General features: G+C 49.6%; 4 protein-coding genes and 1 pseudogene across 6 annotated transcripts; 2 read left to right on the top strand and 3 right to left on the bottom strand.

Annotated features, from left to right (window-relative positions):
* Window positions 1-3,787: 3,787 nt before the first annotated feature.
* On the bottom strand, window positions 3,788-5,667 carry LOC136516073 (protein DOG1-like 2; annotated as a pseudogene).
* Window positions 5,668-7,941: 2,274 nt separating this feature from the next.
* LOC136516799 (protein MALE DISCOVERER 2-like) lies at window positions 7,942-10,910 on the bottom strand. Of its 3 annotated transcripts, none has more exons than XM_066510286.1 (7): window positions 10,649-10,910; window positions 9,900-10,419; window positions 9,472-9,662; window positions 9,235-9,367; window positions 8,964-9,118; window positions 8,470-8,667; window positions 7,942-8,384 (listed from the first exon to the last, which is right to left on the bottom strand). In XM_066510286.1, exons 2-7 carry the CDS (start codon window positions 10,348-10,350, stop codon window positions 8,118-8,120), a joined length of 1,395 nt encoding a protein of 464 aa, XP_066366383.1. In that variant the 5' UTR covers window positions 10,351-10,419; window positions 10,649-10,910; the 3' UTR covers window positions 7,942-8,117. The 3 variants fall into 3 exon arrangements, with proteins under 3 accessions (XP_066366383.1, XP_066366382.1, XP_066366381.1); XM_066510285.1 differs by having other exon boundaries at window positions 9,900-10,546; XM_066510284.1 differs by having other exon boundaries at window positions 9,900-10,446; window positions 10,649-10,909.
* Window positions 10,911-14,093: 3,183 nt separating this feature from the next.
* Window positions 14,094-16,578, top strand: LOC136518415 (aldehyde oxidase GLOX-like). Its single transcript, XM_066512074.1, has 2 exons — window positions 14,094-14,933; window positions 15,058-16,578. Exons 1-2 carry the CDS (start codon window positions 14,406-14,408, stop codon window positions 16,387-16,389), a joined length of 1,860 nt encoding a protein of 619 aa, XP_066368171.1. The 5' UTR covers window positions 14,094-14,405; the 3' UTR covers window positions 16,390-16,578.
* A 904-nt stretch (window positions 16,579-17,482) lies between these two features.
* LOC136517917 (tubby-like F-box protein 10) lies at window positions 17,483-20,954 on the top strand. Its single transcript, XM_066511572.1, has 4 exons — window positions 17,483-17,892; window positions 18,502-18,589; window positions 19,165-19,303; window positions 20,049-20,954. The coding sequence occupies exons 1-4, from the start codon at window positions 17,608-17,610 to the stop codon at window positions 20,605-20,607; spliced, it is 1,071 nt and encodes a 356-aa protein (XP_066367669.1). The 5' UTR covers window positions 17,483-17,607; the 3' UTR covers window positions 20,608-20,954.
* A 144-nt stretch (window positions 20,955-21,098) lies between these two features.
* LOC136517918 (uncharacterized) lies at window positions 21,099-21,542 on the bottom strand. Its single transcript, XM_066511573.1, has 2 exons — window positions 21,345-21,542; window positions 21,099-21,258 (listed from the first exon to the last, which is right to left on the bottom strand). The coding sequence occupies exons 1-2, from the start codon at window positions 21,469-21,471 to the stop codon at window positions 21,143-21,145; spliced, it is 243 nt and encodes an 80-aa protein (XP_066367670.1). The 5' UTR covers window positions 21,472-21,542; the 3' UTR covers window positions 21,099-21,142.
* Window positions 21,543-22,428: the final 886 nt, after the last annotated feature.

Raw genomic sequence — 22,428 nt, forward strand, 5'->3', positions numbered from 1 at the left:
AGGCGCGGCCGGCTCCACGGCGCGTGCGCGGCCAGCCCCCGGGCGCACGCGACTCCGCCGGCCCGAGCTTGGTGGCCCTCGGCGCACGGCGGCTCCGCCCCCATCTCCATGGACTCTACCTCCATACATGCTCAATATGCCCGTACATCTTGGATAAGAATAGAAGATAGCAAATCTCCGTGCTTGTACTGCGGCTGTGATGAAGATGTGGTCGGCGTCAATCGAGCTAGTCTGCAGGTGAGGTAATCATAATAATATAATAATATCAAGTGGTTCCAATTTGGTCTTTGCCCTCCCGTACTCCAGAAAAGCTTCAGTTTGTATGTCATGTATTTGATGGCCATATCATCATGATTTAAATAGATGAATCCCATTATTCTGGCCATATCATCATTTTATAAATAGATGAATCCCGTTATTCCTAAGTTCAATCTATTAGTCTCTGAAGCCAATTTCTATTAGCAAGTACAAGGATCAGCGACTATGGATATTCATTTGCAAAGATGTTTTCATTCAACAATATTCAGATTTCATATTAGGTATACATCTTCTCAACTTTCTAGATTGCGAGTACAAAATTTGTTCAAAGACTTAAATCATTTTGCAAAACTATTTTGCTATATATAAGCATTGCATTTAGTCATTGCCTTCAGAGTCAAACTGAAACTAAACACATTTCTGCTTTTTTGTGACCAATTCAGTTCGAACTAAAAGAACACAGAAGCAAATGGAGAATTATGGCTTGTTCTTTTCTCAGAATCATCTATTACCAAATATGTGCACGGTTCCACTGCTCACTATTTTTATTTAAATGCAGCACATATGTTCATCCATTGCTAATTAAATGTAGCACATATGTCCATCCATTGCTAACCAAAATTCTAATTAGAATTTCTATCTCCGCCCCCCCCCCCCCCCCCCCCCCCAAAAAAAAAAAGGGGCATTGTTCCGACGCTTCCACTCTCTCCGTGAGCTCCATCTTCTACTGCATAGTACTCAGATCTTCTTTGCCCATCAGCTGTCACAGGTAGATGATGTGGGGGTGGTATCCATGTGCTGCCTCTCATCTGCTCAGCTTGTTAGTCGGCGGGCACAGTAGTCGTACACGTGGAGCTAGCACCAATCATGTCTGCAAACCATAAGGTAAGTGCTGTTTATATTCACCAATCTTCTTTACATCCTTGATTTGGTTGAGAATTTTAGAATACCGTCTGCAAAATCTGCGTTCAAATTAAATTAGCAAAAAATCTAAATAGAAGATTTAAAATTGTGATCCATTTTCCAAGATAGAGAATTATGAATTGAGACTTCTTTCCAATCTAATATATCCCTGCGTTTGTTGATTTCCTACTGTTATTAACCTGTACTGATGTTAATACGTTACTTAATTCTCTGTGCTCCCTAAAATACGCATATACAAAGTGGAAAGATTAATAAATTAACAAAGCAAGATTGAATTACCGCGAATAAACTTCCTCGTTTCATTTTAAATCTGAACCAAAGTTACAATGTTTCTTTAAGCAACCCTATAGACCTGAGATGTGCCTATATATCAGTTCTTCTCCAAAATAGTAAAAATACAAGATGGAGGAACATGCCACGTTATGTCCACGCAACAGTTGAGGTACATGCTCTGTGATGAGTCTACCGAAGCCTCCTTTACAAATCAAATGGAGTATGCATATTACTTTTGTGGAACAAACCTTATCACTTTATTGCTTACATGGATTGGTATGTTGTTGTGCCTTCATTTATAAAATACATCTCCATTTCTAGATAACCTGTCCTATCCTATACTAAGTAACTAAAGATAGGCTTCTAGAAAGTCTGCAAGTGATGGATTTCTCATATATACCTTCCATCATCTCAAGTGATGGATCATCTCTGTTTGAGCACTGTGGACAAGAACAACCTGAAAGGAAGTAGATTAATTATGGATGCTTCGACGATTCAGCACCAATGTACAAATAGTACTGTCAGCGGGAAGCAAACCTAGCCCCAAACTGCACCTCAATAGGATAAGTTAGAAAGAAAGTTGCCGAACTGAGATGACGAAGATAACCAACGGATATGATATGCTTGCAAGATAAATTAAGCCTATGTTATTTTAATTTTCAGTTGTAAAGTAAGATTTCATGGACACATTTTTTTTTTCCTAGAACGTGCTTTGCGCATGTTTCATTAAGAGGTTGGACACTCAGGTTCCCAATGTTTGAGAAGTGAAGAGCAACAGAATAGTTTTTGCTTATATACATATGAAACCATCTCCGACTATCATCAGATCATTTACTATCTTTATTCCTCTAGGCATTTTACTCAAAGACCTGATTTCTGATATTGCCGAGGGATTTATATTAAAGTCCATAGTACTTGTCTTTATTCTCATTGACAAACTCACTGATTATCCTTTTTTTCTTTTTTTCATGCTAGTAATGTATATTACCTCTCCTTAATTTATGATTGCCTGTAAGGAATCTCTGTGGTACGTAGATAATTAATTATATTCTCTAATATAATTAAATTCAGACTATGTTTATGGAAATACAGAACCTATCTACATTCCAGCAACCAAATTTCATCGCACTGTAATTTTACAGTTATGAGATCTTCCTGCTCAAATCATATAGTTTAAAGAAGACAATGTAATTTCAAGGTATTAGATACGACATTTTTTTGCTCAGTTTGAGTCAAATGTCACTGGAAGACAATTACATTTCTTTCTTCCTCTTCTTTCATTTACATAATAATGTCAGAGCTTAATGTATGCTACAAAGCTAGAAGACTTTGCAATGTCAATTAAAAGCACATATCTTTTAGAAAAATAAACGATCCAACATATTTACGCTTACGCTATTGGTATAAAGCTGCTTTTCATGTCCTTGTCCTTGTATAGTTGTATTCGTTGATACAAAACGTGACTCTATTTCTTTTCAATTGATCGAAGTAATCAGGCAACGAACAAATCAATTTCTAAACATCGTGAATCCCAACACGGAATCACCACGGCTGGCTCAAGATGGCGCGGCCCCGCCGCGCCCAGGTTTTCTAGTCAATCACGAAGCGTTCCCACATATAGCAAGCCAGAACAGCAGGAAAACAGAGACCCACTCCAATTCTCAGCAAAACCTCGGTCACTCTCAGTGCAATTTCAGCCTGCACATACAACTTCTTGGGCTGTGACTGTTGTACAGTAGTAGTTACAATAAGCAGTGCTCTCTTTTTTTTTTTGCAGCTGCAGGTGCAGGCCCAATAAGCTGCAGCGAGTAGGGCTAGAGAGTAAAGAGTAAAGATGGGTACAACCGTACAACTTGGCAAAATAGTGAGAGAGAAAAAAAATCTGGGTCTGTTTGGTTGACATCAAAAATTTGTCATGCTAAAGATTTGGTAGGCTAAAAGTTGGACAAAAAATTTGCCATAGATTTAGCAAGCTAAATGTGAGAGCTTTATAAGTTTTGGTATCAAACTAAATAGTAGCCAAAATCATGGCTTGCCAACTCTCTGGCATGGTATATTTTGAAAGCAAACCAATCGGGCCCTGCATTTTATTCATATTCTCGTGCCCTGCCCAAGCCCAGCAAAATGGTGGAGAAAAAAAACTGGGTTAGGCCGGACATGTGATGGTGCCCAGCAAAATGGTGCCCAAGCCCTGCATTTTATTGGTCCCGGCCCGACCCGTGCTTGAGCCTGAACTCCCGGGGATTATTTACATATTTACCATCATTATGATGTGAGTGGTATAAAAAGTACCATGTCAGTGACTCATGTGTCAGTGACACAATGTAAGATGTTATCCGTAATAATGGTAAATATGTAAATGCCCCAACTCCCGGAAGCCGATCTCCAGGTCCGCGGCGGCGACGAGCAGCTCGACCGCCTGCGCCGGCTCCAGTATCTCCACCGCCCGCTTCACGGTGCGCCGCCGCAGCGCGTTCGCCCTTTCCACATGGCCGGGCACATCGAGCCCGGACCCGTCCGCCGACGCGGCCACCGCCACGACGCCGTGGCCCTCCTGCACGAGCGCCATCTCCCGCGCGAGCGCGTCCTCCTCGTCCACCGTGCGGCGCTGCAGGTCGTCTACCTGCGCCAGCTGCACCGGGGTGAGGTCGCTCGGGTTCCCCGACCGCACGCCGAGGAGGAGGTCCGGCAGCTGCGCCTCGAGGCGGCGCCCGGACTAGGTGTAGAGCAGGTGGACCAGCGTGGGGTTTTTTTACATTTTTACCATTATAAAGATCGGCACTTATCCGAATATCACTATTAGGACGACACTTACAACTTTACCAGATAAGAGAAGATTTAGTTATAGATTTACCACTTTTGCGCATGTGGCATGCCACGCGAGCTCGACACGTTGGCGCCTAGTCAGCATGAGCACGTGAAATATCGTTGCTACCTCTGCCTTGCTCCTCTCTCTCCATCCCTGACAGCTGGGTCCCGCGGCACCTGTCATTGCCAGGTGGGCCCCACTAGTCAACTTCGTCTCCTTTTTTGCCCATGGCTCTTTCTTCCTCCCATCTCATTCACTCCTCGGGCCAAAGCCCCGCTGCCTTCATGGCCGAGCTCGCCGCCTCCGTGTCCTCCTCCTCCATGGCCACCGTGGGACCGAGCTGCCGCGCCGCCGTCGCGCTGAACGCCGTGGGCACGAGCTACAGCTACGCCGCCACGTGCACGAGCTGCTGTAGCACCGCCGCGTGCTGGCCTCTGCGGTCTCGGGCTCTGCTGAGTCAGCGGGGACGGGCGCGCACGGCAGGGGAGAGCCCAGTGCCCGGGATCGGGCGTGGAGCTGGGTGGTAGTTTCCGTTCATTTTCCTTTTTTCGGTCAACTTTCCGGCGAGGTGCCTCCATGGACAACCGAGATGCTCCTTCATTTTCGGCCGATCTCAGGAGCAAGCGCTAGCCCTGCCTCTCGGTGGTTGCGCCTCGGGTCTGTAGCACGCACGTCGCCCTACTGGCATCCGACCGAGGCATCCCGGTCCTCTCGCTCGAGCCTCCTGCGGGAGCTCTACAGCCCCGTCGCCGGTCGCTTGGGCTCTGCCCGCGAGCCGCTTGGGCCCTGCAGGACGCGTGGCCACGTGCCGCCACTCGCCGGCTGGACGCCGGTGAGGCCGCCCCAAGCCTAGCCTGGATAGTCGTGGCCCCTCCCGGCGGGGCTTAGTCATGGAGGAGGACACGGAGGCGCCTGAGCATAGTACGAGATGGGGAAGACGAAGCTGACTAGTGGGGCCCATCTGGCAGTGACAGGTGTCGCGGGCCCCAGCTGTCGGGGATGGAGAGAGAGGAGCAAGGCATGGGTAGCAACGACATTTCACGTGCTCATGCTGACTAGGCGCTAGCGTGTCGAGCTCGTGTGGCATGCCACATGCGCAAAAGTGGTAAATCTATAACTAAAACTTCTCTCATCTGGTAAAGTTGTAAGTGACATCCTAAGAGTGATATTCGGATGAGTGTCATTCTTTATAATGGTAAAAATGTAAAAGCCCCGTGGTGGAGCACCACCCGGCGAGCCAGTACACGGCACCGCGCTCCGCGGGGGTGGCCCACGGCGCCGACAGCGTCCACACCGGGTCCAGGTCGGCGCGCGCGGCGCAGTAGGACTCCAGGTGGGCCCACCAGCGCGGGGAGCTGGGCCGCCGCATCATCCGACCACCGGGCCGCCGCCTCCAGCTCCATTCCTGTGCCCGCCTGGGGGGGCACATGTTGGAACCGGTGGTGACCACCGAGTTCACGATCTTGGAGCTGGCTTATAACCGGCCCGGCTCGTTACCACGAGCCTACGCTCCCACATGTTCTAGGTCCACCGGAGCTACAACATGTGGGAGCGTAGGCTCGTGGTAACGAGCCGGGCCGGTTATAAGCCAGCTCCAAGATCGTGAACTCGGTGGTCACCACCGGTTCCAACAATTGGTATCAGAGCCGGTACCCGAGGTCAGAAAAGCTAAACCCGATAAAAAAATCTCGAGCGTCACATATGGCGGGGGCACTGTGTGACTAAGGGGGAGATTGTTGAGGTTTAGTCCCACATCGTGCAACGATGGTGGGGGAGCACAACATATAAGGCGGGAGAACCCCCACCTATCAGGCTAGTCTTTTGGGTTGGGAAGGCCCAAGACCTGTATGTTGTAGCTCCGGTGGACCTGGGACCTGTGGGAGCGCAGGCTCGTGGAACGAGCCGGGCCGGCTGTAAGCCAGCTCCAAGATCGAGAACTCGGTGGTCACCACCGGTTCCAACAATTGGTATCAGAGCCCATGGTCAGAAAAGCTAAACCCGATAAAAAAATCTCGAGCGTCACATATGGCGGGGGCACTGTGTGACTAAGGGGGAGATTGTTGAGGTTTAGTCCCACATCGTGCAACGATGGTGGGGGAGCACAACATATAAGGCGGGAGAACCCCCACCTATCAGGCTAGTCTTTTGGGTTGAGAAGGCCCAAGACCTGTATGTTGTAGCTCCGGTGGACCTGGGACCTGTGGGAGCGCAGGCTCGTGGAACGAGCCGGGCCGGCTATAAGCCAGCTCCAAGATCGAGAACTCGGTGGTCACCACCGGTTCCAACAATTGGTATCAGAGCCGGTACCCGAGGTCAGAAAAGCTAAACCCGATAAAAAAATCTCGAGCGTCATATATGGCGGGGGCACCCCAATGTGTGACTAAGGGGGAGATTGTGTAGGTTTAGTCCCACATCGTGTAGCGATGATGAGGGAGCACAACATATAAAGCCGAAGAACCCTCACCTATCAGGCTAGTCTTTTGGGTTGAGAAGGCCCAAAGGCCTTATATGTTGTCAGCTCCGGTGGACCTGGGACCTGTGGGAGCGCAGGCTCGTAATGAGCTGGGCCGGCTGTAAGCCAGCTCTAAGATCATGAACTCGGTGGTCACCATCGGTTCCAACAGCACAGGCGGGCAGGCGCGCGGCGGGAGGTGTGTCAACGACGGCCACGCGTGGGCGGTGGGATTTATAGGGTGCGGCCGTGGAGCGGAGGCGAACGGACGAAGGACGGCTGCCGGCCGGGAGTATGAGGTGGCGCGCATGCAGGGGGCCATGTGTGCCCCGAGCACTGGCTGTCTGGTTCTGGACGGCGACGCAGTCACGCCGGGCGGGTGGCTGGGATCGGTGACATGTGGCCCGACGTGCCAATGGGTCTACCGTCTAGGGGTGTAGCGACGCGCCGACTGGTTGGTCCGGTCCCAGTGGTCAGCTGTTTGATGACGCGAGGTGACGGTGACGGGCGAGCTACTAGTTGATTGGTCGCGGTGGTCAGCAGCAGCTGAAAGTTTTGGGTTGGATTCCATCCCATCTGGATGGCTGCAGACATTTTGCACGGGGCGGTATTGAGGCCCCGTTTAGATTAAAAAAAAATTTGGATTTGGGCTACTGTAGCACTTTCGTTTGTATTTGATAATTAGTGTCTAATTATGGACTAATTAGGTTCAAAAGTTTCGTCTCGCGATTTCTCACCCAACTGTGCAATTAGTTTTTTTTTCGTCTACATTTAGTACTCCATGCATGTGCCGCAAGATTCGATGTGATGGATACTGTACAAAAAAATTTTGGCAACTAAACGGGCCTGAATCATGTGTGTTATTACACTGTTCACTCAGCTTTGGTGGAAGAATGGAAGTGGAAACAGGAGAGTCTTATCGGCGGCCCGGCCTCATCTTGTTGGATTATAGTAATAGTTGGAACTGGGAAAAGAAAAAGACAATGTGGATAGTGCTGTCTGCTAGTGCTGTGCTGTGCTCCCAAGATCAGGTTTCTCCTTTCTACATTCCGGTAGGTATCAATAATGCAGGTTTTATATGCCGGGCTGCCGGCCATGGCGATCGGCGTGGCATTTATTAGTAGAAGCTTGTTTCGTCCTGGCATGCCTCGTGCCTGTACATCTTGCCAAAACACTAGCACCTTCAGACTTTGAGGCACATGATGGTGCAATGCAATGCGACGGGTGGTAGAAAGCGTCGGCCCACGAGAATTATTATTACTAAAACTATTCCTGCAGTTTCACATTTACAGCAGGAGATATGCTCATACGTACAGCAGTTGTCAAGTTGACGATGCTGGACAATGCATAAAGGTCGCATAGCAGTATGCACAGCGATACAGCCTGCAGGGGCATCCCAAGTTAGCTTGCTTCCGCGGTGGAAAGGACCTCCAGCTCGGCCCACCAGAGCGGAGACAACCTCGGCGTCGCAGCCACCGGCGAGATGCCTACAGCTTCTCGCAGCCTGGCAGCGACCTCCCTCATGCTCGGTCTGTTCCTCGGGTCGCTCTGGATGCAGGCTCGGATCACCTCGCCGATGATCGCTAGCTCATCTTCCCTGTGATCGCCCAGTGTTGGATCGAGCAAGGAAGCTATACTCCGGTCATCGTTGGTTATGCACTCCAAAGCCTAGGATGAAAAGAAACATAACGTCATCATTTGATTTTTCATCATCAATCAAGTAGAAATGGTGTTCCATGGATAGCGTCATTACCGAGCTGACGAGGGAGCGCTCGTGTCCGGGATATGGAAATGGAAGCTTCCCTGAGATGATTTCAAGCAGTAGAACACCGAAGCTATGTACATTCCCTGCTAGGCCAGCGGACACCTGTTCTTGGTGATGGTCGAGCTCGCCATTTGTCGCCGTTTTGGCTTCAGAAATCACTTCGTGCCAAACGCTCATGTCCGCGATCTGCAGCAAGAACTCAGGTTGGACGATCAAGTTGTGGTTCCTTCACTCTGACGCTAAACAGCATGCAGCCTGTTCGCTTGGTCGTATTTGGCTTATAAGACATGCCTTATCAACCAACGAACAGTATTTTTCTCTCACACCAAACCAACCAACAGTACTTTCAGGCATGGCTTATAAGCCAAACCAGCCCAAACGAACAGGGTACATCGGTTGTTTACTTGTTTAACACCCGGAGGTTTCAGAATTTAGTAAAACTTGGAGTAAAAATATGGATGAAGTTGGATAGGAGTATGTACCTTTGCAGCACCATCTTCAGATAGCAGTATGGAACTGGACTGCAGGTCAGGGTGCACCACAGGAGGGTTCAGCTCATGCATGTGCTGGATGCAGTAGGCTAGTCCCATAACAATCCGCATCCTACCTCGCCAAGCGATGTGCTCAAAATCCTCAGCTGCAACATTTTTCCAGAATTGTTAATCAATCACTCGTGCACAATATTTCGAGAGCTACACTACACGTACTGCTCAATGGTATGGTTGAATTAGCAAGAACAGTTTCTGTATATACCATGAAGACTCTCATAAAGTGTCCCATTCGGCGCGTACTCGAGCACCATCATCCTGGTGAAAGGTTCCTCCTCCTCACAAAAGCCAAGCAGATTGACGAAGTTCTTGTGGTTTACTCGCGACAGGGTGTCTATCTGCTTAATTCATCATTAAAGTAACTCAAGCTAATATGCAATACACAAACTCAAATGGGTGAGTTGTTCACATATAAATCAATGGGCCAAATTCTTATGCTAACCTTTCTCCTGAAGCAGCTCTCTGAATGCTCTGACCACTCCTTACTTGATGTAATCATAGTGGACACCACTGCGATCTCAACGCCAGTTGATAAAGTTCCCTTGTAGACGTTGTAGTGTGGATAACTCGCCACAATGTTAATGAAGTCCTCACAGGCACGTTCCAGCTCTGACCGCTGCAACTTTGGTACTCCTGATGAAGCACATGAGAATCAGCAGGGTTAGTTGCAACAAACAGCAGCATAAGTTGTACTAGATATCTGAGGAATTCAGACAGCAAAGTATCAACTGATCTTCCACCCTCTTTTTTTTTCTTGCAAGTAGTACAGAGATGTGTGTGTTTTTTTAAAGGGATGCAAAATAATTTTGAGGCACATATATGAACGAACTAGTAGCAAATATAGTACTCCAATCATATAGCAGTATATACCTGTAACAAATGTTTTCTGCAACTGGCCACTGAGTCCAGTCTTCCAAGGGCCAATGGTCGCAACTGCACTCTTACGACACAGAGGCCAGCACGCTAGTCCAGCAAGCAACAGCAGGGCAACCGCCGGAAGAACAACCATGTACAGCCACCTCATGGATCTCGACAAATAAGCCGCCGGCGTCGTTGGCGCCGCCTCGCTCGGATCGTTCTCCCCCCCGTGCCGACTGGGAGACGCCGCCGGAAAAGAGCCGGTTCCATGAGCGGGGCCATGAGCGTCGACTGGGACGGCATGAACCTTTGCAGCCGGAGGCAGCGCGGCAAGATTGGTGTCCTGTTGAAGTAGTAGCCTCCGGTGGGTCGGCTGCGCCGCCGGCAGATCCGCGGCGGCGGCGGCGGTCATGGCAGAATGGAGGGTCAACAGGATCAGTAGGAGAGAACTCGACGCGTCCATCGTTCGTCGGCGTGCCCAAAGATCGATCGCAGCAGGTGAGCAGATAGCCTCTACGCGCTGCCCTCTTCCCTGAGAAAAAAAAGGGATAGATATGATCTGCCGATGGCACAATCATCGGCGTCGTCAGGGCTGCATGTTTTGAAGCAGAGAGATGCTAGTAGAACACTGGGTAAGAGGTGTTGGGGAATTCAGACAGCTGCATGATTGATTGCACCGCGTCACCGACGACAACTGATCGAAGAACATGATTGAGGAGAGGAACTGGGGAACTGGGAAGGGTCAGAGAGACAGAGCTTACAGTGTGAACGAAACGAAGAGGAAGACGATGACGAGGGAAGGATCGGAGTTGCTTCGTGGCGGTAGTAGTTGGAGGAGCCAATAACACACACTTTTCTTTGTTTCCAGTGACAAAAATTGGGGACTGCTTGCTTGATTGAGATTAACGAGTAGAGCGAAACCGGCAAAGTCCCGTTGCTCGTTGCAGTTGCAGGCAGCGTCACAGTTTCGTCAACAAAGCGTTCAATAACTGGGGCTGGGGAATAAAGAACGCCACCCGAGGGATGGAGCCCAGAGTCCACCGCTATCGTCGTCTATCGATCTCCACGGCTCGCGTCGCGTCCGTCCGCACTGGCACATAGCTCCTTGTCGTGGTGCGCCGCCACGAACACGACCGCGTAGCGTTTTTGGAAAATCGCAAGCCGCGGTGGTACTGGGGCGCCGGCCGGCAAGTCAGCCACGTGAACCTAAGTGCGTACGAACCAGAAACTAGTCCAGAATCTTCGTTGCTCGAGACCGCGGCGTGCAAACGCAAAAGCAAAACCAACCCAGGCCGCGCTCGCCGAAAACTTGTCCGTGACTAGCTCCGCGACGACGGCGACCTTGGGGATGCGATGGACTCGAAAACCCATCGATTTCGATTTCTAGCGGGGTCTGCGGCAGCAGAGGCCGACGCCGAACGCGGCACCCCACGCCTGCGCCTCGGCGCGCGCGGGAGGATACGGCCGGAGGCTAGAGCCGTTGCGGTTGGTCCCCTGTCCCCTGAGCAAGTCGTCGGTTTCGGCAGGCGCGCCAGCAGAATAAAACCGTTTGGCACGGTCAGGACCGCGAGGCGCCGAGGCCTGCACTCCGCTCTGCTACGGGCCGCGTCACGGCTCACGAGCGCTGGCGAGCCAACCAAACACGACAGGAGGCTCTGTGCAGCGCATTGCGCTGCGCCGCTTGACTTGGGGCGACGACCGCGTCAGCTGTAGCAGATTTGGTCTTTCATGGCCGTTTCTTGCCCGTTGGCAGTAGAGCCAGGTAAAGGTAACTGGAGTCTGATCCGTCAAAACTCTATGGTTTGCCACACATCCTGTTGCGTAGATTGGCTGCATAATTGTTTTGTTGGTAGTTGGTGAGGCTTATAATATATAGATATCATCGATCATTGTGACGGTATGGATGGAAATGGAGAGGAAGGATTCAATGGCTTGCACAAGAGGCGATCCTGACAAAACGTTAATGTTAGATAAGTACTCCGGCGATGACAGCGACAAACGCGAGGCATTGACTTGGAGCAGTGCTATCTCTACAGGCTACTGATTCAAGTGAGCTGATGAATTAATGATAGATAGAGTATATCAGACGTGTTGGAAAAAATAAATGGGCTTTAGCCCAAACAAAAAAAATCTAATTATTATTCTAAATAAATCTTAAATGTTTATTCATGTGTGCACATGGTGATAGTAGTGGAACTTTAGTTTCATCTTACTAGTTCTAGTGGACATGTTATCTTTAGATATAGAAACCCTCTCCACATCACCATATCTAATGTGAGAAGAGAGAAAGGAACTCTACATGTGTGTGTGCTTGCGATGACGGCCATGTGGCAGGGTCGGGGCGTGAAAGAAGAGGCAGCCCGACAAAGTTGGCCATTTTTGTTTTATAAGTAAATTACAAGAAATTACTCGAGACATATGTTTTCTCTTTCTTTACTTTTTTTTGTTGTTTGAAATACTTATTGATTTATCAAGAGTTTTTTTTAAGATGCGGGAACAATTGTTCCGGCTTTTATAAATATAAGAAGAGGAGGATTCACCCAGTTCATAAGGAAAACTGGACTCGAAAAAACATACAACAAACAACCAATACTCCCACACTACTACTATACCTTGTAAACCACTATGACAAGGCATGATGATGCTCACCAAACACCAAATAGCCACCAGATCCAAGAACAACTAGATAAGCAAATTCTACAAAGGCTCTCCTTGCTAACCACCGCCACAAAATCAAGCGTATTTTTAGAGAGGTGCTTCTTTTTTTTGGAAACTTCTAACCTGGCACTATGGCCTTGTTATTGGAACCGAAGACTCATAGAATCGCGAGCCACCAAACTTTTTGCAAATTCTGGGAGGGGGCTTGTCCAGATGCAAGACTCGTTCGGATCTCAACTCATCCCCAACCTTGCTAGCTCATGCGCTACTGAGTTACAAGTTCTAGGAATAAGAATGATATCATTACAAATAAAATGTTCATGAAGAAGATCCCGAATATCCCTAATCAACATCCCGCTAGCTGTCAGGTCCAACGATGGTGTGAGAAGAGCCTGCTTTAGGATCCAAAAATCCATTTCCAATTGAATTCGATAAATACCAAAGTCTGTTGCCGCCTGCAGGCCTTTGGCGCAAGCGGATGCTTCAGCAGTCAGCACGTCGATGAAACCACCAGCTGTGCCATCGTCATGCAGGACGTCGAATTTTCCGGGAGCTTTTTTTTTTATCACATCTTCTCACACGCTGCATGTTTCTTTGTCCCTTTTCTTGTTAGACCATCTACTAATTTTTTTGGTAGATGAGATGCTTAGGGTAGGGTGCTTATTCTTATTTTTGTACTTCCTCCACTTTAAATAAATTATATAAGTTTCTTTAATTTTGATAGATACGTAGATTTTACTATATATCTAGATATAGTTTTTTTTAGAAGGGACGACAAGAGTTTTGCCACGGTTTTATTAGACGATAAGAAAAGTGCAAAAACATAATTATATATACACAAACTAGGGTAACACCGGAGGGCAACTACCAACTCTTCAAAGAGAAAAAAAAAAAGAAAAGAATGACATGGCCGGTCAAAAAAGGACCTCTCGAAAGAAATCCAAGAGGAATGGCACAAAACAAAGATTAAGCACAACCAAAAACCTAGGAAGACAACTTTAAAAGAATCTGTGGGAGCATTTGTTGTAGTGCCAAGTGAAACTGTTGTATGTCATTCTTGCACAAAGAGGCTACTTGCTGAGGTTAGAACTCTTTTAAGGTTCTTTTGTTCATCTCTTTCCAGATATTTCAATAGAAATAGAAATGTTGTCGTCGAAACGCCTCCTTAGCGTTTTATCAATTTTTGAGTGATGTCTGCACCATATGAGTAAATGGATCCTCCCATGGTAATTGTGTTGATGTTCGACAACCCAAACCAACTCTGAATCCAAAATCATATCTAGACATAGTGTATATTTAGGTTCATAGTAAAAATCATTTATATCTATAAAAGCTAAAATAACTTACAATTTAGAATAGAGAGAGGAAGTGGTAGCTTATTGTATAATTATTGTGGAGAAAATTCAGTAATTTTTTTATGTAAAAAATTCAGTTTGCTAAACCCCCACAATTTATCATGCTCGCCCGCCCGGGCTGAACCGGAATACGGTCGTGTGACTTCCTTTCGTGCATGCGACGGCCGTGGCAACAGAGCACGTCACCGGCCCAGCTTTAATGGGATGCCATTCTGGCATCCTCCATTTGCATGGGTTGGACCACTTGGGCGGAGTAATAAACGACCACGTGGCTCTCGCTATATTTGAACGGACGTTGTGCATGCCTTCCCGCGTGAATTGCGCACCCGGCAACCCGAAGGCGCCAGCTATGCACAGCGAATGGAGCTAGAAACCGGCGGCGGCGAGCGCGTGCGACGAAGACGACCCAAATTTAGGCGCCAGAATAACTAGAGGAGCGGTCACATGAGGAGGCCGGAGGGAAGGGGGAGACCGGCTCCTGGACCTCTCCACCACCGCCGCCGCCATGGGGTCCCTACCCCACTCCGCGGTCTTCGCCGTGGCCCTCCTCCTTCTCGCCTCCTCCGGCGAGGCGTTCTTCGACATCTTCAACATCTTCCGCCCGCGCTCCGAGACCGATTACTTCCAGAATGCCTTCGAGGGCACGCAGGAGCAGACGGTGCCCACCCAGACGGAGCAGGAGGAGCGGGGCGCCGCGCCGGCCACCGCCACGGGCCTCACCAGGGTGCCGCCCGGGGGACCGCCCAGCAAGGCTGCGCAGGACACGGTCCACCTCGACGCCGACAAAGGCGGCGGGGCAGTCGGCTCGTGGACTATCGTCAGCGAGAACTCCGGCGTGTCGGCGATGCACATGGTCGTCATGCGCCACGGCAAGGCCATCATGTTCGACACCAGCACCACCGGGCGGTCACTCATGCGTCTGCCCCAGGACAACTGCCGCATCGACCCGCGGGCCAAGGAGGAGGGCACCATGGACTGCTGGGCGCACTCCGTCGAGTTCGACTACAACACCGGCGGCCTCCGCCCTCTCAAGGTTATTAGCTTAACGTTCTTGCATGCATGGCTCCGGTCCCTGCCTGTTGTGCCTGGCACGTCGATCTCCACCATATGCATGCAACCGCGACCCAGGTTTTGATGGCATGCAATGCGATGCGCAGATCTTAACGGACACCTGGTGCTCGTCGGGCGCGTTGGACACGGACGGCAACCTGGTGCAGACCGGCGGCTACTTCGATGGCGAGAAGGTTGTGAGGACCCTCAGCCCGTGCGACACCTGCGACTGGCTGGAGCTACCCAACAGCTTCGCCGAGGGGAGATGGTACGGGACGCAGGTGGCGCTCCCGGACGGTCGGTTCATCGTGTTCGGCGGCCGCCGCGCCTTCAGCTACGAGTACGTCCCGTTTCCGGGGAAGTCCAACGACAAGGCCGTCCGGATGCCGTTCCTCCGCGAGACCACCGACGACGTGGAGAACAACCTGTATCCGTTCGTGAACCTCCTCCCCAGCGGCAACCTCTTCCTCTTCGCCAACGACCGCTCCGTCATCTTCGACCACAAGTCCGGCAAGATCGTGCGCGAGCTCCCCAAGCTCGACGGCGGGAGCCGCAACTACCCGGGGTCCGCCATGTCGACGTTGCTCCCGCTCGACCTCCGCAACGTCACCGGCGACCCGGAGCCGGAGGTGGTCATCTGCGGTGGGGCCCCCAAGAAGGCCTTCAGGAAAGGCGAGAACAACACGTTCCTGCCGGCGCTCCGCGACTGCTCCCGCATCAACCTGGTCAGGCCCGACGCGAAGTGGGAGAGCGAGGACATGCCCGTGGGCCGCGTCATGGGCGACATGCTGATCCTCCCCACCGGCGACCTGCTGCTGCTGAGCGGCGCCGCCAAGGGCTGCTCCGGCTGGGGCTTCGGGCGGCAGCCGATCCTGACCCCGATCCTGTACTCGCCGCGGAAGGCGGAGGGACCGCGGTTCCGGGCGCTGGCGTCGTCGACCATCGCGCGCATGTACCACTCCAGCAGCGCCGTGCTGCCCGACGCCACCGTGCTGGTGGCCGGCGGCAACACCAATGCGGCGTACAACTTCAGCGACGTGGACTTCCCCACCGAGGTGCGCGTGGAGCGGTTCACCCCGCCGTACCTCAGCGAGGGGGCCGCCGGCAGCCGCGCGGAGGTCGACGCAGCGTCGTTGCCCGCGGAGGGGATGCGGTACGGCACCCCGTTCATTTTCCGGTTCTCCGTGCTCTCCGAGCCCGTCGTGGCGGAGGCCGACGTGAAGGTCACCATGTACGCGCCGCCGTTCACCACGCACGGCTACTCCATGAACCAGCGGCTGCTGATCCTGCCCATCACCTCGTACGTCCAGGAGGGCCGGAGCTACAGGATCTGCGTGGACGCGCCGGGCAAACCGGAGCTGGCGCCGCGGGGGTACTACCTGCTGTTCGTGGTGGCCAAGGGCGTGCCGAGCTTGGGTGCGTGGGTGAAGGTTCGGTGAGACTGGTCGACCGATGGATTCACATTCATCGTACGTGTGGGTCGCTGTGGGATCGTGTACAGAAGTGGGAGAGCGAGGCTAATTCTGTGTAAAATATTCTCGAGTACTTTTGCTCGGTTTGTGTGTGTCTTTGCGGTGTTTGGTTTTACAGATTCACCGTACGTGATGGATGTTTATGGGATCGATCAGATTGGCTGGAACACTATGTGATGTGCTGTTCGTTTGGTTTTGCTTCCCAGAACGTTGCGTTGTTTGGTGTGCTAGTGCAAGAACATATGTAGTGATGGACGAAAAACGGAAGGCATGCCACTGATCTTCACAAGCTTGACAGCATTGATCATTAACAACATCGATCTATCTTGGAGCATTGCAGGTGGAGCCAATCAGCCGAGAGCCTGAGATTGCCAACTTGGACGAATCTAATTGTAGGAGTAATGGGCTTGGCCCATATGAGGTTTTTTGAAATATTCCAAATAAACCTTGTATTTTTCGAAATATTCCAAATAAACATTGTAGGTCCATTCATGTATACAAGTGAAGCAAGTTGTTTGACCGTTAGTCTGGTGCTGGTTTGAACTGAACACCACCTATGGGTCGACGGATCTGGTGCGGGGGGGGGGGGGGGGGGGGGGGCGGTAAGCCTCCCCTAGAGCTCTCTAATTTTTTTCCCATGGTTGTTTTGAGGAGAAGGGGCTGGAGGTTGAAGATGAGCTTTCAGCCTCCCCTGAGCTCATCCTACATCCGTCCCTGTCATCAAGCTACGATGTCGAAAACCATTTAGACCACAGTCCAACGGGTGTAGCATCGAGTTTGGTTCATAGGTCTCACGACAGAGTAAAATAACAGGTAGAAAATCTTTGGCCAAGACCTTCGCCTTATAAAAACACCCGTACAACGTGCTCTCGGCGACACACCACTGCACCAAACACCACCTAAAACGCGGCGCTCGGCTCAGCCTGCGGAGACCGGGAGAGTGCGCCCGTACCCACCCCACCCACCCGCGAAATCCAAATGGACGGTAGCAGATCTTCTAGAAGCGCAGCGGAAACCGTGGAGACTGGAGAGCTACAATAAAGGCGCGCGCAGCATCAGGTTCGAGCGGCGCACACGGCTCGGTTCTGCTTCGAGAATCGAGAGAGCAGTCCCCCGCACCGCACGGCGCGGCGCTGTGCGTGCCAGTCTGCCACTACCGGCAAGAGGATAGCCGTAGCGTGCGAAATGGGGTCTCCGCTTATGCCCTGGGGCCGGGAGGGGTTGAGGCAGGAAGGGGCGGTGGTGGTGGTGGTGGTGGAGGAGGAGGAGGACAGGTGGGCGCGCCTGCTGCCGGAGCTGCTCGCCGAGGTGCTGCGGCGCGTTGAGGCGTCCGGCGGGGAGCGGTGGCCCGCGCGGAAGGACGTGGTGTCGTGCGCCTGCGTCTGCAGGCGGTGGCGCGACGCCGCCGCCACGGTCGTGCGCCCGCTGCCCGAGTCCGGGAAGATCACCTTCCTGGCCTCGCTGAAGCAGGTGAGGAACGCTCTTCCCCCGGAGTTGGGTTCCGTTCATCGTGAAGCGTCCATCGCCTGGGTCTGGGTGCTCGGCTAATTTGGTATTTGGGGCGCTGCTGCACTAGATAGAGCTGTAGAAATGCCAGTTTTATGCAGGGTTTTGGGAGATAGATTGGGATCCACAGCAACTAAGCTGTGTTTCAACATAGGATTTGGGCATCCCCACTTTGACTAGGACATCGCCAAAGTGCTAAATCTGATAATTTATATCTACAGCAACCCATGCATTTAGATCAGGTGCTAATAATGTTTGGTTAAGGTGCTGAATCTGATAGAATATATGTACTTGGAGGACTTCTTATATTTTGCTGACCAAATGTTTAACTTACAGTACATCATTCCTTTATATATGTTCTGATATTCCAAATATTGCAATAGTTTTAGGATTATATAACTATATAGGTTTGTTGAGTTCACAATCTTGTTTGACACATGCTGAAAGCTTAGCACAAATTTAGCTTTGCTGATTTTTGTAAGGGTTTAAAAGAGTGGGTTCATGTATCTAGTCTAGTTCTTTTTGGCAGCTCTAACTGATCCTTTTTTGCTCCATTTCTTGTGATTTAAACAGCCAGGACCTAAAGATTTTCCAATCCAATGCTTCATCAAGCGAAACAAGAAGAATTCTATGTTTTATCTCTACCTTGGATTGACAAACAGTAAGTTCATATGGCATCATACAGTGCCTCCCCTCATGCCTTACTCTGTCATTAGCTTATTCTTATTTGTCTTAGTGGTGAAATTCAGTCTTAAAAACAATTTGGCATGCTGTGCGAGTAATCATAAACCCGGTTTTCTGAAGTATCCCTTTGTTTTTTGTGCTGTGCTATTTGCTCCAGTCGTTCTAAGATCTGTAATGTATGTGTTCAAAGCTTGTCTTTACTGAATGTTGTGTCTGAACTGCTTTTATATGTCCGTGCACAATTCAGAACTGAATGTCCACAAGGAGAGTCACTTGTGTATTTTATGTCAGTGTAACAATAAGATAGTGCATGTTAAGCGATTTCTTTTTTTGTTAGCAACAACTGATAGAGCCAGACAAAAGATTTACACACGTTGGACATGATATCTGATAGAACAGAAGAGGATTGTGGGGATAAGTTAGCGGCAGAAGTTTACACGGATCACTAGAATAATTTACCAAATGCATGCTTGCTTAACATTATTCGTGTTGGTTTACATGACTGTTCTTTCCTTGTTGAGAAGATTTTTTCTGGTTGTTTACTTTTTTAAGATTTGATGGCTGCCATGGACAAAGGAAAGTTTCTCATGGCTGCTAAAAGATTTCGACGGGGTGCTCATATAGAGTATATTATTTCCCTTGATGCTGACGATATTTCACAAGGAAACAAGGCATATGTGGGAAAATTGAGGTATTTTCATGCAACTCATAGTTTGCTTATACCTTCTAGTGAATCTTGCAAGCGCTTCTTTTCTTACAGACAGGGCTGAACTTTAAACTTCATCTGAGTTTGAAGAAGTGACAATTGATAATACCTAATGGTAGTTATTTTGTATTTTATTCTGCGGGCTCATGTTGGGTTTCAACTCTAGCCTACCCCAACTTGTTTGGGACTAAAAGACTTTGTTGTTGTTGTTGTATTCTGGGGTTACTGTATTTCTGTGATTCTTCAAAACAAGTCTTCTATTTGGGGCTTAGGGGAAATTAAGGAGAACATGAGCATTTGAGCCGGTACTTGACATAAAACAGATTTAAAATTTCCTTTATTTTTATTTTGGTGAAGCAGACAAATTTAGTACCTGGTTATGTTTGCTAGTGTTACATTATCTATGCTATATGTTATATATTTCCTTAATAACAAAAGGAGGGTCTTATTTTTTTTTCTTTCCCATTGGTCTTGTGGGTTGGAACTCTTCATGCCAACGGTCTCTAGGAATTATAAGCAAGCAGCTCTTTCTTTTAGTCTTGAACGTGCTGGAGAGCTGCCTATCATTCCATTAGGGAAAAAACAGATGTTTTGTTGATTGCATATTTCAGTATTTACTCTACTCTCCATTTGATTTCTTGGTGCAGACAATTTTAGTCTTGTGTGTTTGTGTTGTAAGCTTTCTGGTTATAGACCTGACTATACTTCTGCTGCACCCATTGTATTGTAGGTCTGATTTTTTGGGAACAAACTTCAAAATATATGACAGCCAGCCACCCTATGATGGTGCAAAGGCGTCAAGCACTCGATGTATTCGGCGTTTTGGAAGCAGGCGAATCAGCCCCCAAGTATCGTCGGGCAACTTTGATGTTGGACAGGTTTCCTACAAATACAACCTGTTCAAATCCAGAGGGCCTAGGAGGATGCTTTGCACCATGGAGTGCCCTTCTGTTCAAGAGACCTGGGAGAACTCCCTCAAGGTGAAGTCTTTGAGGCAAACGGGTAGCACTGTCCTTAGAAACAACGCCCCACGGTGGCATGAGCAGTTGCAATGCTGGTGCTTGAACTTCCATGGACGGGTGACAGTTGCATCTGTCAAGAATTTCCAGCTGGTGGCTACAACCGACCCAAGCCATCCTGATAGTGTCGATGATGCGGAAACTGTTCTCCTGCAGTTCGGTAAGGTTGGGGACGAAATCTTCACCATGGATTATCGCCAGCCGCTCTCAGCATTTCAGGCGTTCGCCATCTGCCTTAGCAGCTTTGGGACAAAGCTAGCTTGCGAGTAACAATCATGTCGCAGAATGGCTGTGTACACCAACTGTCGAATCCTCTGATGTCTTCCGGCCTTCCGGGTGCTATTACCATGGCTTTCGCAGTTAGAGGCTACCTCTACCTTTTCTTCAGAGTGCCATTTACAAGAATTGCATAAATTCGCTTTGCAGAGTTGTTTCTAGGCCAGAAGATGTATGTAGACTTAGCTTGTGCTGGGAATTGAAAAGGAAACCTGCCTCTTGTAGATAAGCACTTGAATTGAGGAGCTAATGCTTCCCCTTTTCTTTGAGAGCCACCATCCTGTAATAACCTCGACTATGAGTTTGAGTTATATAATCATGGTGACTGGCGATCAAAATTCTGTAAGTTTGTGTTGGCTGTAGTCTCCACAGATAGTTGCCTGCCTGTGGACACTAAATTTATCCATGAACCTTCTAAAATTATAGCCCGAGCAATAGCACAGGCTGATGGACTAGCCATCTGAATTCGATGACACAGTTGCTGGATGTAGTAACAAGCTATTCGGCTGCTGCCGGCTAAGATCACTAGCTACTCGTACGAATCCCTGCTGGCCTTGGCAACGTCGGTCTCCAGTGTTTCCATCTGCTGCTCAAGCAGCCTCAGCCTCTGACTCATGCGGTGCAGCCTCTTCGTGGCAGACTCATCTGCAACGAAACGCAAGGATCAGTCAGTTTCTCCTACTGAATATTAGGCCAAGGAATTGAAGCAGAGGAGTTTCAGTTATGCCTACCGAGCTGTGTGATGAACTGCGAGACGCCGGTCGCCGCCCCCTGGCCGGTGTCAGCAGTAACGGCCGCGTCAGCGTTGGTGGGTTCCTGCGACTTGGATGATGAGCCACCTCTCCTCCTCCCAAGCATGCCTGCAGTGCAAACTAGCTGCTGCTCCTATAGTAGCTGTCACCTGCAGTCTTCAAGCAGCTCACCTTGGAGTGTCTGACTGGTGTAAGTGTAACGACCAGCGAGGCTTGCAGTGTCCTTATATACGTGCCTGGACGTGCTTGATTTTTTGACTACCCCCATAATTGGATGGAGTGCATCACAAACCAAGGCCGTGTTTAGTTGCCCAGACTCGGCGCCGCCAGAAACACTGTAGCTACACTGTAGCTACAGTGCCGTTTTGTTTTTATTTGGTAATAATCGTGCCATCGTTGACTAATTAGGTTCAAAACGTTCGTCTCGTAAGGTACAACCAAACTGTGCAATTAGTTTTTGATTTCGTCAACATTTAGTACTCCATACATGTACCACAAGTTTGATGTGACAGAGAATCTTTTTTTTGCATAGTGCCAAATTCTGGAATTTAGAGCGAACTAAACAAGGTCCAATTGGATTTTGTGCTGTGGTCTAAAGATTTCACTGACTGAGCCTGCTTCAGTCAAATGTTGGAGTCAGAGTCAGACCTGGCGACTTGGACCGGAACCTTGGCCACCAGTTACGTCAGACCAGGGGCTTCTCGCTTCACTGGCTCGTGACTTGTGACAGTGATTTTAAGCTTCAGAGTTGAAAATTTGATGGAACTTCTGTGCAGTGTGCACACAGATTTCACTGAAGTAACACACGCGATATACTACTTAACAGTTTCGGTTTGCAATGCATGCCTACCTGCGTTCCCCACCCAACACGGCCTGATCTGAGCTTAGGCTGCCGTGCTCGTCGTTGCCTGTCCCGTCCGATGCGTGGAGCGGAAAACTTGATAAACTTTCGCGGCTTGTACCGCGGGCACGGCACATCCGTTGCGTATGGATCGCGGTTCTAACGGAGGCACCGAATTTTCGGCTAGTCCTCCGCCTCTCCTCGTGAAAAGAAAATCGACGC

Source organism: Miscanthus floridulus, chromosome 17 (assembly GCF_019320115.1).
Source record: "Miscanthus floridulus cultivar M001 chromosome 17, ASM1932011v1, whole genome shotgun sequence".
Lineage (NCBI taxonomy): Eukaryota > Viridiplantae > Streptophyta > Magnoliopsida > Poales > Poaceae > Miscanthus > Miscanthus floridulus.